General features: G+C 39.3%; 1 protein-coding gene across 2 annotated transcripts in view; it reads left to right on the top strand.

Moving 5' to 3' along the window:
• LPCAT2 (lysophosphatidylcholine acyltransferase 2) overlaps positions 1-16070 on the top strand; it is a 98605-nt gene that overhangs the window by 40941 nt on the left and 41594 nt on the right. For both annotated transcript variants that reach the window (XM_023726893.1, XM_012554192.2), the window contains exons 9-10: positions 10761-10843; positions 15017-15142. In XM_023726893.1, coding sequence (XP_023582661.1) covers positions 10761-10843; positions 15017-15142 — 209 coding nt within the window. The remainder of the gene's footprint in view (positions 1-10760; positions 10844-15016; positions 15143-16070) is intronic.

Below are 16070 nucleotides of genomic sequence, written 5' to 3'. Positions count from 1 at the left end.
TTTGATGTTCTAGGGTTTCAGGATTGTTGATTCTCTGTTTGGCTTAGTTTTTCGGATCTTTGTTGTGGAGGGACGGCGTGGTGCTTCTGCCTAGACCGCCATCTTGCCGGACCACCTGAAAAACATTTTGCAAATTACAAAAAGTACTTATGTGTATTGCTGTAGTATTTTTTATTCCAGTTCATTAAAAAAGTCAGTTACAACTGACACAGTCTGAAAACACTGTTGTGGAGCAGTGGTTCTCAAACTTTTCTTGTCTGTTTTAATGTTGACCTCTGCAAGTTGAATGATATGACTTCTGCCTGCATCATGTTTTCACACCCCAACAAAGGAGCCACGGTAGCTGATAGAGCCATACAACTCCTTGAAGAGTATGTTCTGTGAAAGCTGAGAGATATGACTTGGGGTATAGAGGAGAGACAGAGAAGTCAGAAGCCCTCATATGTGGAATTCATTCTGCAGATGGAAAGCCTGAGAAAATTTTATCTGGGAGACAGCTCATTTATCATTATTCACAGGACAGAGTTTCTAGGGTGGGGTGGGTGGGTGGAGTGATTAGAAAATTCTGATGAGATTTTTAAGTCTCTGAAGGTAGTTTTAGGCTGGTTCAAGAACTGTTCTCTTTTCTAAGAATAATGTAGAATGGACCCCTGAATTCAGAATTTAGTTGGTTTTAGTCATACCCTCAGGTAGCCTGTGAAAAGAGAAGGTCAAAGTGGTAGGTCCTCAGACACCTTCCTGAGTTTTCTAATTGTACCCATGGATTGTATAATGAAACCTTTATTTTATGTATGTAACAGAGCTCTGAATGGGGGCCAGTGTACTAAGCGACGGGACTGTGGAATTTAACTCACGAGAATATTATTTTGCTGTTTTGAATAGCTTAGTCCTTCAGCTGCCTAGAGGTTGTCAACAATCCTAGGTGACATAGGAGGGCAGTAGAAAATTATATTTCAAAATGAGTCTTATTTTAATGGAATTTTTCTTGAGATTTGCATGTTCTCCACCTTCTTTAAAAATACTTGTTTATTCTCTGATGTTCCTTTTTTAACCAGCTCAGCATCTCTCAGAGTGGTCAAAAACACTAGTTCTTGGACAGAATTTCACATTCTCATGGACTCTAGACCTTCTGGAGCCATGGAGGTTGGATAAACCCCTGAAACTATTGCCCTGAGATCATCTTTAAACCTTAAACCAAAAATATCCCCTGAAGTAGTCTTGAAACCGAACAAAAGTTTAGCTTAATTAGTAAAAAAGGTCTGCCTTGAGCATTATGCTCTTTTAAGAACTGTCTATATATGATCAAATTGACAACAGCAACTCAAAAGATTAGATAGGAACCTTAGGGGGCAGTGAGTTTATGTTAATGAGAGAGGGACAACTCAGAAAAGGAGGGTGAGAATGGTTACACAACTCAAAGAATGTAATCCATGTCCCTAAATGGTACATGTAGAAACTGTTGAATTGGTCTGTGTTCTGCTGTGTATAGTCACAACAACAACAAATTAAATAAAATTTGAAAAAAGCACACACACACTAGTTGTTGGGATATACTTAGGTGTTTCTAGAAAAAAACTGATCTGTGGCCTCATAAGTTTAGGAAGTGCTGGGATAAACAAAAAGAATCAGGTTTCTTTTCTCAAGAGCCTTTGGGGAGTCAGAGCCTTTGAAATGTTTGATCACAGAATCCCCTTTTCTCAGGCTATCTCCTGGAACCAGTGTTGCATAGAATACATTTTGGAAAGTCATGTATTATATTATTTCTAATTCCTCTGAGCACTGCTCTTCCTTCTTTAATAGCTGCACAGGTAGTATAGCGCTGATTTCTTTTCCTAAAAGACAAGAAAAGTTCATACGTAAAACCAAACCCCGTTGTCATCAAGTTGATTCCGACTCATAACGACCCTATAGCAACCCTATAGGACAGAGTAGAACTGCCCCATAGGGTTTCCAAGGCCGTAAATCTTTATGGAAGCAGACTGCCACCTCTTTCTCCCATAGAGCGGCTGGTAGGTTTGAACTGCTGACCTTTCAGTTAACAGCCAAGTGCTTTAACTGTGCCACCAGGGCTCCTTATACTTCAAACAGCAATGCTATATTGTCTGCAAATTTAGAAGATACTGTGTGTGTGTGTGTAGGTGTAGTCCCTTTTTCTAAATCTACTCTTCTTCAGCTAAAACAAGATCTAGCAACAGATGTGGAAATGCACCTCGAACTGTACTTTTTTGTCTAACGTGTGTCAGTGGTCAAAGTGCATTACAACAGAGGTATGCAAATTCCTCATTTTTGCCCTGACCACTTTTACCACATTTCCTTTCTGGGTAGTCACTTTTTTATTTTTTAATTACAATATTCACATTCTCCAGCTGTAGACCTGTTTGGGTAGTACTTTCAGGCAAAGGAAAGAATATATCCTTTGTTCCATAATTTCCTAAACAAAATGACTTTCAAGCAGTTTGGAATAGTTGAATCTACAGGGATTTGATGTATTAGAATCGGGGTGCAGAGCAAGAGGATGGGAATGTGTACTCTGAATTTAGTATTCTTATTTTAAAGTATATTTATTTTAGATTTATGGTGCTGCCTTTCACCCAGAGGACTCCTAACTATGATTTCTGAATACTTCAATTCACCACTGTTTGGATGTAACTGAAAAATGTATCCCAGAAGCCCTTTGGGCACTAAGTCTATACATTCCCTGACTTGAGGTTCTGCAGAGCTGGACCTTTTCCCTGAGGTGCCAGCTTTTCCTCCACATCTGCAGAGGCCCAGCTTGAGCTGCCCTACTTGTAACTTGGTTGGCAGTCCCAGTTGACTGAGTTCCTTCAATTTCACTTGTCTTGGTTGTTCAGAAGCACCCCTCCACTTATCGTTTTTTTTTAAATTGTTGGAAATCCTTGTTAATACTTTTAACATGTAAGTTTATAGTTTGTTGAATATTAACCAGTTGCGTCAAATTGATTCTGACTCATGGCATCCCCATGTGTGTCAGAGTAGAACTGTGCTCCACAGGATTTTCAGTGGCCAATTTTTTGAAAATAGATAGCCAGGCCTTTCTTCTGAGGCTCCTCTGTTTGGACTTGACCTTCCAACTTTTTGGTTAGCAGCTGAATGTGCTAACCATTTGCACTATCCGGGGACTCTCTTGAATGTTAGGTAAACCTAACGCAAGAATGTATTATTCAAGAGTATGGTATTAGTTTTCTGGTTTTTAAGATGAAATTTGAGTGGATTGTTGACGTGCCCTTTGGGACTCTCCCTCCTGTCACAGCACGTCTCAGTATGCTGACTGCTGTAACCGTTAGTTTCCCATGTCTCCCCTAAGCAATGTTGATTAGCAAACTGTTTAATTCCCAAATCGCTGAGTATCTAAAATCCAGTGAGTATAATGTTTAGGAATAGTTTCTTACCTCCTCTCTGCCATCCCTGTCTCCCCAACACAGACTTATTTTTGAAAAGATTATTTTCGTGGCCCTTGAGTCTTAAAACTACAGGAAGTTCCAAACCTCATAACCTGTGTGATTGGTCTTCTGGCAGCCTTGAGCAGTGATGAGGATATTTATTTGTGTCTACAGAGTCGTTCTACTGAAAGCTATTCTTTGAATTGTAATGTGGCATGGTGGGTGTGCTTCAAGTGTCTTTTAGTGATTACTTTTACCAACTAGCTACTTCATAAGTATACCTTTATAAGCATATGGCTTAGGGACATAAGGAATAAGATAGGTAGTAGGTAATATCCCAAAACAGGCCATAAAGTAAGAGCCTGCTAGTTTATCTCAGGAGAGAGAAATACATGTTAAGCTGGCCTCTCTAGCGCTGTATGGGCAGCAGCTAGTTTATGAATGGAGGCATGGCATTTATATTGACTGTACAGTTTCCTTCTTCATAGGCTGTATCTCAGTGTGCATTCAAAGCTTGTTGACTTTTAAAGCCTTCGGCATATTAGATACATAAAAATGATGTGTCTGTAGGTATAGAAACATATTTTGTTTTAGGAAAATCCCTTTGCAAAATTTCTAGCGAGCTTATAGTGGCTAGCAGTAGGCCTAAAATACTTTTTGGTGGGCAGTTCATTGCCTTAAGTAGTAGAAGGGGATTTTTTTTTTCCATTCAGAAAACTGAAGAATTTCTGATTTAGGAAGGCATAGTAATTAATCATGAGTGTTACGATCAATACGTATAGATATGTTTCACTTTTAAAGTCTCTAAAGAGCTTATTACTTATGGAAAGTCCAAATACATTTATATAGATTATTTAAGTATCTAAGTATACTGAAATGATTTATAGTTTTGAAACTTAAAACAGACCTTTTAGAAAACCTCTATCACACAGCTGTGCGTGAGCGTGCATGCACACACACACACTCTTGTTCCAACAATGCTAGTTTCTTCTAGAACTTGGTAGAATTCTGGCTTTTTAAACTGGTATTAGAGAAATAGAGTGTTATAAAAAGAATTTTATCTGGGATTTTTATTCTAGTTCTGCCACTAACAACCTATACATGCTTGAGAAAATGACTTAAACCTCTCTAAGCTGTTTTCCTCCTTGGTAAACTGGGGATAATAGCATGTATTTTATAAAGTGGTGAGGATTTAATAAGGTTATTTGTGTTTTGGCACATATGGTAAGTGTTCAATAAACATTAACTTTTATTCCTCTTGTCATCTAGATGTTTCTGTTTATTTGGAAAGGAAGTGTCAAATGCTTTTCATACATTATCTTCCTTTTGTATTTTCTCTCTTTGAAGATCTAAAAGAAGAATTGTGGGAAGAACTAGAACTGCACATTTGTTAACACTGACCTTTTAAAATACCTTTCTGTTACTAGGAAAGAAGAAAAGGTATTGATTGTAGTGTCATTTACGTTTACATCAATCTTTCTCCTTCTCATCATTTATTTAGTAAAAAGAAATATTTTTGATGTGTGAGGAAGCAATGAATAAACCAGTTTTACTGGTTCTGAGCACTTATGTAAACGACTGGCTCTGGATAATGGGTGCCTTAATTAGCAGGCTGAGAGATTTTTGACTTCATCTGGTCTTCAATTTAAGGCCCAAGATGAGGTGGGAGGCTCTAAGATCAGAGGCACAAACAAGAGTTTGGGAAACATGTCAATCAGTCTCCTACTCATCTGGGGCAGGGTATTTACAGCCTAGAGCATGGGGATGGTATAGAGAATTTTTGAAGTGGGCAGGGAAATGGAGTTGGGTAGCTAGTGTCAGGTACAATGGAAAAGGGAACTGAGGAAGTTCACACGGGCTCTCTTCTTTCTGAAGTTGAAAGTGAAGTGCCATTGGACCCGGAAGAGTGAGATGAAAGTGGGTCTGCAGCTTGAGAAGAATGGAACATATTTGAAACAGTAAAATGGAATGGCAGCAAGTTGTTAGGGGAGATAATGAAGGGCTGCTAAGCAGCAGGTTCAATTTAAGTTAGGTAATATGATCCAAGGAGCCCTGGTGGCACAACAGTTAAAGCACTTGGCTGCTAACCAAACGGTTGGCGATTTGAACCCACCAGTCGTTCCATGGGAGAAGGATGTGGCAGTCTGCTTCCGTAAAGATTTACAGCCTTGGAAACCCTATGGGGCAGTTCTACTCTATCCTACAGGGTCGCTATGAGTCAGAATCAACTCCACGACAGTGAGTTTAATGTGACCCTCTTCTGTCATATAGATGTTAAGGAAATAGACCCAATATTAAGATCACATATTTTGGCACACCTGCATAGGTTAAAAAAGATAAAGGAAGATCTTAGGCAAAAATCAAACAAACAAACAAAAAAAACTATTTTATATTTGAAGGCAGTGTGGTCACCTTGGAGTCTCTGGGTGGTACAAATGGTTAATGGGCTCGGTTGCTGATGGAAAGGTGGGAGGTTTGAGTTCACCCAGAGGTGCCTCAGAAGAAAGGCCTGGTGATCTACTTCTGAAAAATCAGCCATTGAAAACCCAATGGAGCACAGTTCTCCTCTGATACACATGGGGTCACCATGAGTCAAAGTCAACTTGACAGCTACTAGTTGATTTATGGTCACTTTGGGAAAATAAAATAATTTTCAAGCAACTGTGAGACCCCTATGGAAGTTAGTAAGAATTTGTAGTAGCCTCAACTAATGAGGTTTTGTAACTTCTTTAGCATCCCTCAGTGGTCTCTAACAGGAGTGGGAAGGCAACATCAGGAGGGGTGACAGGATTTGTGATTGGCATCATGGGTATGGCAGAAGTAAAAGATTCTTGGTGACAGAGGCCGTATGGAAGTGTCTGACTGAAGCCTAGTGTAGGTAGGCAGGCAGATGTTGCCAGGAGGGAGTGGATAAAGAGGGATGTGCAGGTCTTGAGGGTGACCCCTGGGTTCCCACAGTCCATGTGGGACCAGGCTAGCGGGGGAGGTAAGCACTAATGGATAATGAGGGGGAACTCTGAATGAAAAACTTGTCGGAGGAGGAGTTTAGAGTCATATGTTTATTTCTGTGGCTGAGGTAGAATTGAGAAGAATATCTGTGGCCAGGTGAAGGGGCTATGAAATGAAGATGTCAGGTGGGTCATCAGTGTGGATACTGAGGATAGTAAGAAAAGATGAAGGTGCAAAGAACTTGGGATCCTGAAATTACTGGGGTATTTTCATGTGTGTTGGGGTGGCATGCTAATAGATAATGGCAACCATGTTCTTCTCTTTTGGTTGATCTCCCCTCTCAGATAAAGGCTATGTCCATGCTTCACACTTTGAATGGCTTTGTACAAAATGAAAATGTGGTATTGAGGACAAGGTCTTATCCTAGGAGAGGTGACTTTTTATTAAAATTTCCGTTGAATTGTTTTGCAGGAGGTATCGAGACCTCTAAGGCCTGAGAATGTCAAATCTAGGCTTTTAATTCCTGTGTGCTCCCAGTGGAATGTTTTTCCCCAAGAACAAAATGCCACACCAATATGAGAGTTATTAAAAATCATTTCATGGAAAATATTACTTACACTAATAGGAACCAAATCTATAGTTCCTTGTATTATACTTGGTTAACAGTGTAGCAGCAATTTATTTTTCAGGGTTTTCAATATATGCTTTTATGATCTACAAATCAAGTGTATTATAAATGGTCATTTGATTTTTTAAAAAAGAAGAATTATATGGAAAATAAAAACTTTAATTCCTTATGCTATTTTGTTAGATAGTTTATGAACATTTGATTTTAGCTTGTTATTTTTTTCTTCCTTGGATTGCATACTAAGCAAGTATAAGAGATTTTACTAGATCAAGGTGGAAGGAATGTTTGCAAGTATTTGTTTGCAGAGTTTGTTGTTGCAGATATATAAGGGATGTGGGGACCTCTAGTGGTTTAGTTTATTTTTCCATCTTAAAGAATAACTGGATGCTAAATAGAAAGCCCTGGTGGTGCAGTGGTTAAGAGCTACAGCAGCTGCTAACCAAAAGGTCGGCAGTTTGAATCCAGCAGCTGCTCCTTGGAAACCATATGGGACAGTTCTCCTCTGTCCTGTAGGGTCACTATGAGTCAGAATCGACTCGACGGCGAGTTTGGTTTTTGGAAATAGGTAAGCCAGACATAGAGTTTTAGTTGGAAAGGACTTTATAGATCATCTAGTCAAACTTTCTCATTTGACAGGAGAGGAAACTGAGATGCATAAAATCTAAATGACGTTTCCAGAATCATACAGCAGAGCCAAGACAAAAACCCAGGCCAAGTGGTCTCTCTGCAACATGGCACTGCCCCCTTGGAGAGGAAATTAATCAAATAAACGTGAAAAATAAAATGACATATAGTGCATTAATCTACAGTTCTTATCCATTTTATCTTAAAATACCATTTGCATTCATGCACTCTTCACCCATGTTCCCTCTATTCATGGTCTTCCCATCTCTCACAGGGTGACTGCTGTAGCCTCCAGGGCTTCTCCCTGCTCTTAGCCTCCTAACCTCTTGGGTGCATCCATTCCCCACCACTGAAGTTATGGCTCCAAAACTTGGGCCTGACCATGTCACCCCCTTGCTTAAACTCTGTCTCTGAGTCACTATTGTCTGTAGGCATCTTAACATGATTAACAAAGTTTGAAACTAGGTTCAAGTGAGTCCAAAAGTGGTGTTTTTTTTAATGCAAGTCTTTCATTTCAAATTATGGCCCTGCCAGTTGTGTGTGGCTTTGGCTATATTGTTGAACCTCTTCTGGCCTCATTATTTATCTAATATCTAATTTATTATCTAATTAGATTTATTTATCTAATTTATCTAGTAATTGGTAGAAACGGTAAATGGCAGGAAATGGATCACTGTGAGAGCTAATGATAAATTCCCTAATATAAAGTGCCTAGCACACAGTAGATACTTAATGGATGGTAGTTAGCTCAGTGGACTTGGCTCATTATATCATAAATTCTATATTTCTGGGTCTTTCTACCCCATGGCATGGAGAATTTCAGTACAGGGACCATTCGTTGTGACTTTAGGGTTTAGAGCAGTGCCTGGCACATAGTAGGTGCCTAAGCTATATTTGTTGAATAAAATTGAGCTATGAGATCTTGAGCAAGTCAATTAATCTTTCTGAACCTCAATTCCTTTTGATTAAAATGGGGGAGGATTAATGAAATAATGCATATGAAGCACCTAGTATGGTACCTGGTTCATAGTTATATTGAATAAATGGTAGCTGTTGGAGAAATTATATTTATTATTAAACGTCAAGATCAAGTGGGCTTTGTAAAGTTTTTTTGGCTGCTTTTCCATGCCCTCTGGCAAAATTAGTCATTTCCTCCCTGCCTCTGTCATACTGCAGGAAGGATGGTTTAGTGGGGAAAGTGAGGGCATTAGAATTTGACAGACCTTGAGCTGAATCCTGGTGTGTGGCCTATGTGACCTTGGACAAATTAATTAAGCTTGTAACCCCACCTGTAATTGGGGAAAATAGGAGATTGATGACTTAGCACGTGGGGTTCTTGATATATTGGTCTCTCCTATTAAAATTCCTTTAGAGCAGGAATAGGGGCCTATTAATCTTGGCTTTCATGGTGCCTTGTATATAGTAGATACTCCCAAAATATGTAGTGATTTGAATATGACACCAAAATTCTTTACTGTTGGAATACTATAAATAAAAATAAGGGCAGTACAAATGAGGCATCACAGAACAGCACGTGGAGAAAAAGTAAAATTAAAAACAATAAAGCATAATCAGTGTCACTAAATGGTATATGTAGAAACTGTTGAATTGGTGCATGTTTTGCTGTATATATTCGCAACAACAACAACAAAATGAATGAAATTTTAAAAAAAAGTAAAGCAAAACATTATATTAAGCAAAAGCTAGAAAGCAATACTTGTTGTTTTTGTTAGGTGTCATTGAGTCAGTTCTGACTCACAGCGACGCTATGTACGACAGAATGAAACACTGCCCAGTCCTGCACCATCCTCACAATTGTTGTTATACTTGAGCCCATTGTTGGAGCCACTGTGTCAATCCATCTCATCAAGGGTCTTCCTTAGTCAATACTACGGGTAAAAATGGCAGAAAAAAAAATAACAAAACCTAAAATTAGATTACATGATAAAAATATGAATATATAAGGATAAACGGTTGACACTGGAAAGGATAGAGAAAATAAACTATGAAGGAAAAAAATTTTTTTCACAAAAAGCAGTGGGTTGTGGGGGTGGTGGTGGAAAATGCAGCTCTGAGAATAAGATCTTAGTAGCTATAGGCAGAATTCCTTCACAGACACTGGCTCATTTCATCCTCACAACAACGCAGGTGTCTTAGTTATCTAGTGCTGCTATAATAGAAGTACCACAAGTGGATGGCTTTTACAAACAGAAATTTATTCTTTCACAATCCAGGAGGCTAGAAGTCTGAATTCAGGGCACCAGCTCCCAGGGAATGCTTTCTCTCTCCGTCAGTTCTGGGGGAAGGTCCTTGTCATCAGTCTTCCCTTGGTCTAGGAGCTTCTCAGCACAGGGACCCTGTGTCCAAAGGACCTGCTCTACTCCTGGCTCTTCTTTCTTGGTGGCATGAGGTTCTTCTCTCTACTAGTTTCTCTCTCCTTTTATCTCTCAAAGGAAATTGACTCAAAATATAACCTAATCCTGTAGATTGAGTCCTGCCTCATTAACATAACTGCCTCTAATACTGCTTCATTAACATCATAGAGGTTAGGATTTATAACAGCTAGGATTATCAGATCACAAAATGGAGGATAACCCACAATACTGGGAATCACAGCCTTGTCAAGTTGACACACGCTTTTGGGGGACACAATTCAATCCATAGCACCAGGGAAGTAGAGATCATAGCCCTCCTTTTAGAGTTCAGGAGACAGTTGAGAAAAGTTAAATGATACACTGGGAATACACAAAAAGAGCCAGGATTTGGATACAGGTCTCCTGAGCCCAAGCCCAGCGTCCCTTCCTTTATATCATGCAGCCTCTACTCTAGAAAGGTAGGGGGTTTAATATAATGATGTTGTTGTTGTTAGGTGCTGTGGAGTAGATTCCAACTCATAGCAACCCCATGTGACAGAGCAGAACTAACTGCCCTATAGGATTTTCCAGGCTGTAATCTTTACAGAAGCAGATCTCCAGGTCTTTCTCCCGAGGAGCCGCTGGGTAGGTTTGAATCGCAACCTTTCAGTTAGCAGCCAAGCGCTTAACTGTTGCACCACCAGGACTCCTTTAATATAATGATGGAGAGTTTTAAATTAATTTATTTAGCATTTAATGCTTTAGGCCTAAGGATTGTTATGGACAGGTATATTTGTCTTTCAGTTTTTGCCTGTTCAAGTACCTAATCATGAAGAAAAGAGCGATCCTGTCCTTTTTGCCAACAGAGTCCGGAATGTCATGGCAGAGTAAGTGTCTATATATGATTATAATCAGTAAATAATTTGAAGATTGCTGATAAATGGCATTTAATGTAGTTTTAAGGTTTTCTTTTGAGGGCCGCTTTCCACAACGCATTTTGGTAAGTAAAATAACATGCCAGGGATGTGGTCAGTAAGACAATCTGTAAGTATTTTCCCCATCTGCAGCTATTAATGGAGATGCTTTTGCCACGGGGCACAATAACCTGAAAACACCAGGTGGTGCCTTCTGCAGGGTGGTTTGTGCCAAGCTGGTCCACACTGGCCCTTCAGCCAAAGCCTTGTGATGGTCTCAGTGATTTCTGCCATGGCCTGCCTCTCTCCCCTCAGTCTCCATATAGCAGCCCAGGCTGGGTGTTTCAAAGGCATTAGTGATTGTAGCACCAAAAAGGAGAAAGCCTGCAAGGAAAAAAGATGCAGAGAAAAGGAAAAAGTCTCCCCCATTAAGGGTTGACTATAAATTTAAGATTTAGAAACTATAAAACATAAAGCAAATATTTGCTTGCACTTAAGGGAGCTTGAACTGGCTACTGTTTTGACTAGATAAATCACCCTCTGTCTTGTAATGAAAGACTGTGTTATACTATGACTGCCACCTAGACAGCCTCAGGGCCCTCCAGGTGTGCACTCTCTTCCCAGGCACCAACTCCCTCTGTCATTCAGAGTAGCAGGTTTGGCGCTAATAGGCCAGCACTCTGAATGTGAGAACTCTGAATTTAAGCTCAGGAAGCATGACTTCATAATAAGTTTATTTATGTCCACATCTATATCTATGTATGGATGAATGTGTGTATGTATGCATAGATGTATGTATGTAAAATTTGGCTGAAGATCATTGAAAAGCAATTGTAGCAGTACGTCGACAGAGGACTGTCAGAAATTCAAGCCAGATTCAGAAGAGGACGTGGAACAAGAGATACCATTGCTGATATCAGATGGAACCTTGCTGAAAGCAGAGAATACCAGAATGATGTTTACCTGTGTTTTACTCACTATGCAAAGGCATTCGACAGGGTGGATCATAACAATCTATGGATATCATTGAGAAGAATAGGAATTCCAGACACTTAATTGTACTCATGAGGAACCTATACTTAGACCAAGAGGCAGTCATTTGAACAGAACAAGGGGATACCGTGTGGTTTAAAGTCAGGAAAGGTGTGCATCAGGGCTGTATCCTTTCACCATTCTTATTCAATCTGTACACTGAGCAAATAATCTGAGAAGCTGGACTATGTGAAGAAGAACGCGGCATCGGGATTGGAGGAAGACTCATTAACAACCTGCAAGATGCAGATAACACAACCTTGCTTGCTGAAAATGAAGAGGACTTGAAGCACTTACTGATGAAGATCAAAGACTACAGCCTTCCGTATGAATCACAACTTAATATAAAGAAAACAAAAATCCTCGCAACTGCACCGGTAAGCAACATCATGATAAACGGAGAAAAGATTGAAGTTGTCAAGGATTTCATTTTACTTGGATCCACAATCAGCGCCCATGGAAGCAGCAGTCAGGAGATCAAATGACGCATTGCATTGGACAAATCGGCTGCAAAAGACCTCTTTAAAGTGTTAAAAAGCAAAGATGTCGCTTTAAGCACTAAGGTGTGCCTGACCCAAGCCATGGTGTTTTCAGTTGCCTCGTATGCATGCAAAAGCTGGGCAATGAATAAGGAAGACCAAAGAAGAATCGATGCCTTGACTTATGGTGTTGGCAAAGAATATTGAACATACTATGGACTGCCAAAAGAATGAACAAACCTGTCTTGGAAGAAGTGCAGCCAGAATGCTCATTAGAAGGAAGGATGGCGAGACTTCGTTTTACATACTTTGAACATGTTATCAGGAGGGACCAGTCCCTGGAGAAAGACATCATAAGCAGAGGGTCAGCAAAAAAGAAGAAGACCCTCAACAAGATGGACTGACACAGTGGCTGCAACAATGGGCTCAAGCATAGCAACGATTGTGAGGATAGCACAGGACTGGCCAGTGTTCCGTTTTGTTGTACATAGGGTCACTATGAGTCAGAACTGACTCGAGGGCACCTAACAACAACAACAACATCATCTGTCTATCTGTTGTTAGGTGCCATCGAGTTGATTTTGACTTATAGTAATCCCATGTGACAGAATAGAACTGCCCCATAGTGTTTTCTAGGCTGTAATCTTTGCAAGAGCAGGTCGTCTGGTCTTTCTCCCACAGGGCCTCTGGGTAGGTTTGAACCACCAAACTTTCAGTTAACTGAATGCTTAACCATTGTGCTACAAGGGTGCCTGTCTATTTGTCTGTCTATCTGTCTATCCATCCATCCATTCATCCATCCATCCATGTATCTATACATACATACATATATATATATATAAAAAGAGAGATGAAGTCATCTTAATATTTCACAGCAGAATACCCTTTATTTTCAACAAGGAATAAATGCTTAAATGTTTAGCAGATCACTTTGCTATTCTGTGTACCTAGATATGCTTGTTTCATCTAGTTGGTAGACCAGGTACAAAATTTGCTTTTACATTGTTTTTTCCTCTTTCTTCTTATGTCTTCATTTCAGCTTCTGCCTACATGTTAGGAAAGGTGATAAGTGCTAGGACCTGAGAGAATTAGTATCAGATATTTTGGCCTCCCAAAATGTGGCTGAAACAGAGAAGGGATTTGTTAAAGCAGCCCTTTTCTGAGTTTGGAGGTGTGGATATTAGGGCCTTGGATAAAGAATAAGAAAGATGTTTATTAGCTGTACAACCATAAACAAGTCTTCTTCAAGGCCTGCTTTCCTCATAGGTAAAATGGGAATAATAATCCTTGCTTTGCCTTTCTCATAGTTTTGGTTATTGTGAGACTCAAGAAAATCTATGATGAAAGCATCTGTACAATGGTAAAGAGCAGAGTAGATGTAAGGTCATGGTGGTGCCGATAAACATTTATAGTGCTTAATATAGGCCCTTTACCCGTGTTATCTGACATAATCCTTGCAGCAACTCTGTGAGGTGAGCGAGGAAACTGAGACTCAGAGGAGTAAGTAGTTTGCCCAAGATCAGACAGGATACTGTATTGGGGCTGGGACTGAAACTCGCATTTCCTGTTACCAAAGCCCACATTCTTAACCACAAGCAATCCTGTTTCGTATTATAATTACTGAAATATTTTTAATTTTTATTTTCCATCTTTTTATATTCTTATGCCAAAATATTTATTTTCTTATGCCAAAATATAACTAGGTAAAAACAGCCTAGTTATAGATAGGAAAAAAAAATGCTTTAATTCTGATTGCAGTCTTCAGAATTTAATGTTCCTAGCAATGATTCAACAAAATCAAATACACTTGAATACCTAATTTTATGATTTGCACTGAATATTTGCAAATCACAATTTAGTGAAGAGGGATCTTTAGGAAATTATTTCATGTTCTGCACAGCTTTTCTTCTTGGTACTCAGTGATTTTTTTTTTTTTTTTTTACTGCTTATTAATATGTATTTTTTCAAATATATTCCACTAGTATCAGGTCTCTGAGCAGGAAGGAGATAGTAGAGGTTATGCTCTCCTTTGAGGCTGGAAGACATTTAGGTTTGGAAGAAATAGCTTATTATCAGTTCTTTCCAGTATTTGCAAAAGATTGTTATGTAGCAAGAAGGTGATCACCAGTTTTAAAAGATCAGAAAATACGTATGACTAGAGGCTTGTATAGATTGATCAAATAAACTATATACAACCACCATTTATCTGTTTACACAGTACTTCCATATGCATTTTTATTTTGTCCTTACCATAATCCTGTGGGATAAGTCGAATAAAAACGTTATTCCTATGTACAGATGAGAAAACTGAGGCTTCGGTTAAGTGCCAGCTGGTACTTTCTAATTACTTTCCATGAGACTCAAGCCAACTATTATTATTGTGATAGTTAAAACAAAACAAAACTGATCAGCTGCAAAGACAGAAGCATGTGGACATAAGAAGAGTAAATCAAGGCCCAGTAAGTCAGTGACAAAGTAGAGGAATAAGTCCCTGGCAAGAAAAAGCCAGAGCTACTGGTTGAATAAGTAGTAAATACTTTTCCATCTACTGTTGTTTGTTGACTGATTCAGGCCTAATGAAAAATCATCACCTGTTTTAAACACTGAATTTCAGTTTGCTTTCTAACACTTTTAGTGCTCTGGGAATACCAGTTACAGATCACACCTATGAAGACTGCAGATTGATGATTTCAGCAGGACAGCTAACATTGCCTATGGAAACTGGGTTGGTGGAATTTACTAAAATTAGCCGGAAATTGAAGTAAGTGTGTTTTAAAATTACTACACTTTCATAAAGATATCCAGAAGAGATCTGAAATCCTGTATGTTTATTTTCTCTTGCTTTATTAATGCTTGGCTCTAAGACTCACATGGTGTTTATCAGGGAAGCCAGGGTTGTGAATTTGCCTCCCACTTAGTCCACCTAGTTTTGGTTTTTCAAGAGCAGTTAACTTGAAGATAGTAATTGTGTATCAGCACAGACCCTCCTCCCTGCTTAGAAATGGCTCTGAGTAGGGAGTAAGTCCTGTTGCCTTCTTATGAGAAAACCAGTTGCTGCCAACTCCACTCTGACTCATGGCGATCCCATATATGTCAGAGTAGAACTGTGCTCATTAGAGTTTTTCAATGGCTGATTTTTCACAAGTAGATTGCCAGGCCTTTCTTCCAAGGCACATCTGGGTGGACCCAAACCTCCAAACTTCCAGTTAGCAGCCAAGCACGTTAACCATTTACACCACCTAGGGACTCCTTCTTATGAAAGGATAGCTTAATTAGATGATACTGGCATGTGGTGGGCAGAACCTCACATGTGAAACACGAATTGACTTGAATAGTAGCAGTTCTGACCATCGCTGGATTTTAAATACTCTGTTATTGTTGTCAGAAGCAAATTGCCGGGTCCTTCTCTGTTGAGCCACTGGGTAAGTTTGAACTGCCAACCTTTCAGTTGGTAGCTGAGCACTTACTCATTGCACCACCAAGAGTCCTTTTAAATACTCTATGTCTACGCTTTTTCCTCTGGGTACTTAATTTAAAAAAAAATAAAAGAGGCAAAAACACTCTTTTGCATTTTTAAGATCTTGTTTAAACCTTATAGAACGTTCCCTTTGAATTATCTGATGTAAAAGCCCCCCTCTTAGTACAACTCATCTGTTCTCAGTCCTGTTAGGGAATTGCAGAATTTATTG

This window comes from Trichechus manatus, unplaced genomic scaffold (genome assembly GCF_000243295.1).
Source record: "Trichechus manatus latirostris isolate Lorelei unplaced genomic scaffold, TriManLat1.0 scaffold00014, whole genome shotgun sequence".
Lineage (NCBI taxonomy): Eukaryota > Metazoa > Chordata > Mammalia > Sirenia > Trichechidae > Trichechus > Trichechus manatus.
The sequence above is the reverse complement of the archived record's forward strand: the minus strand, read 5'-3'. Positions and strand labels throughout refer to the sequence as shown.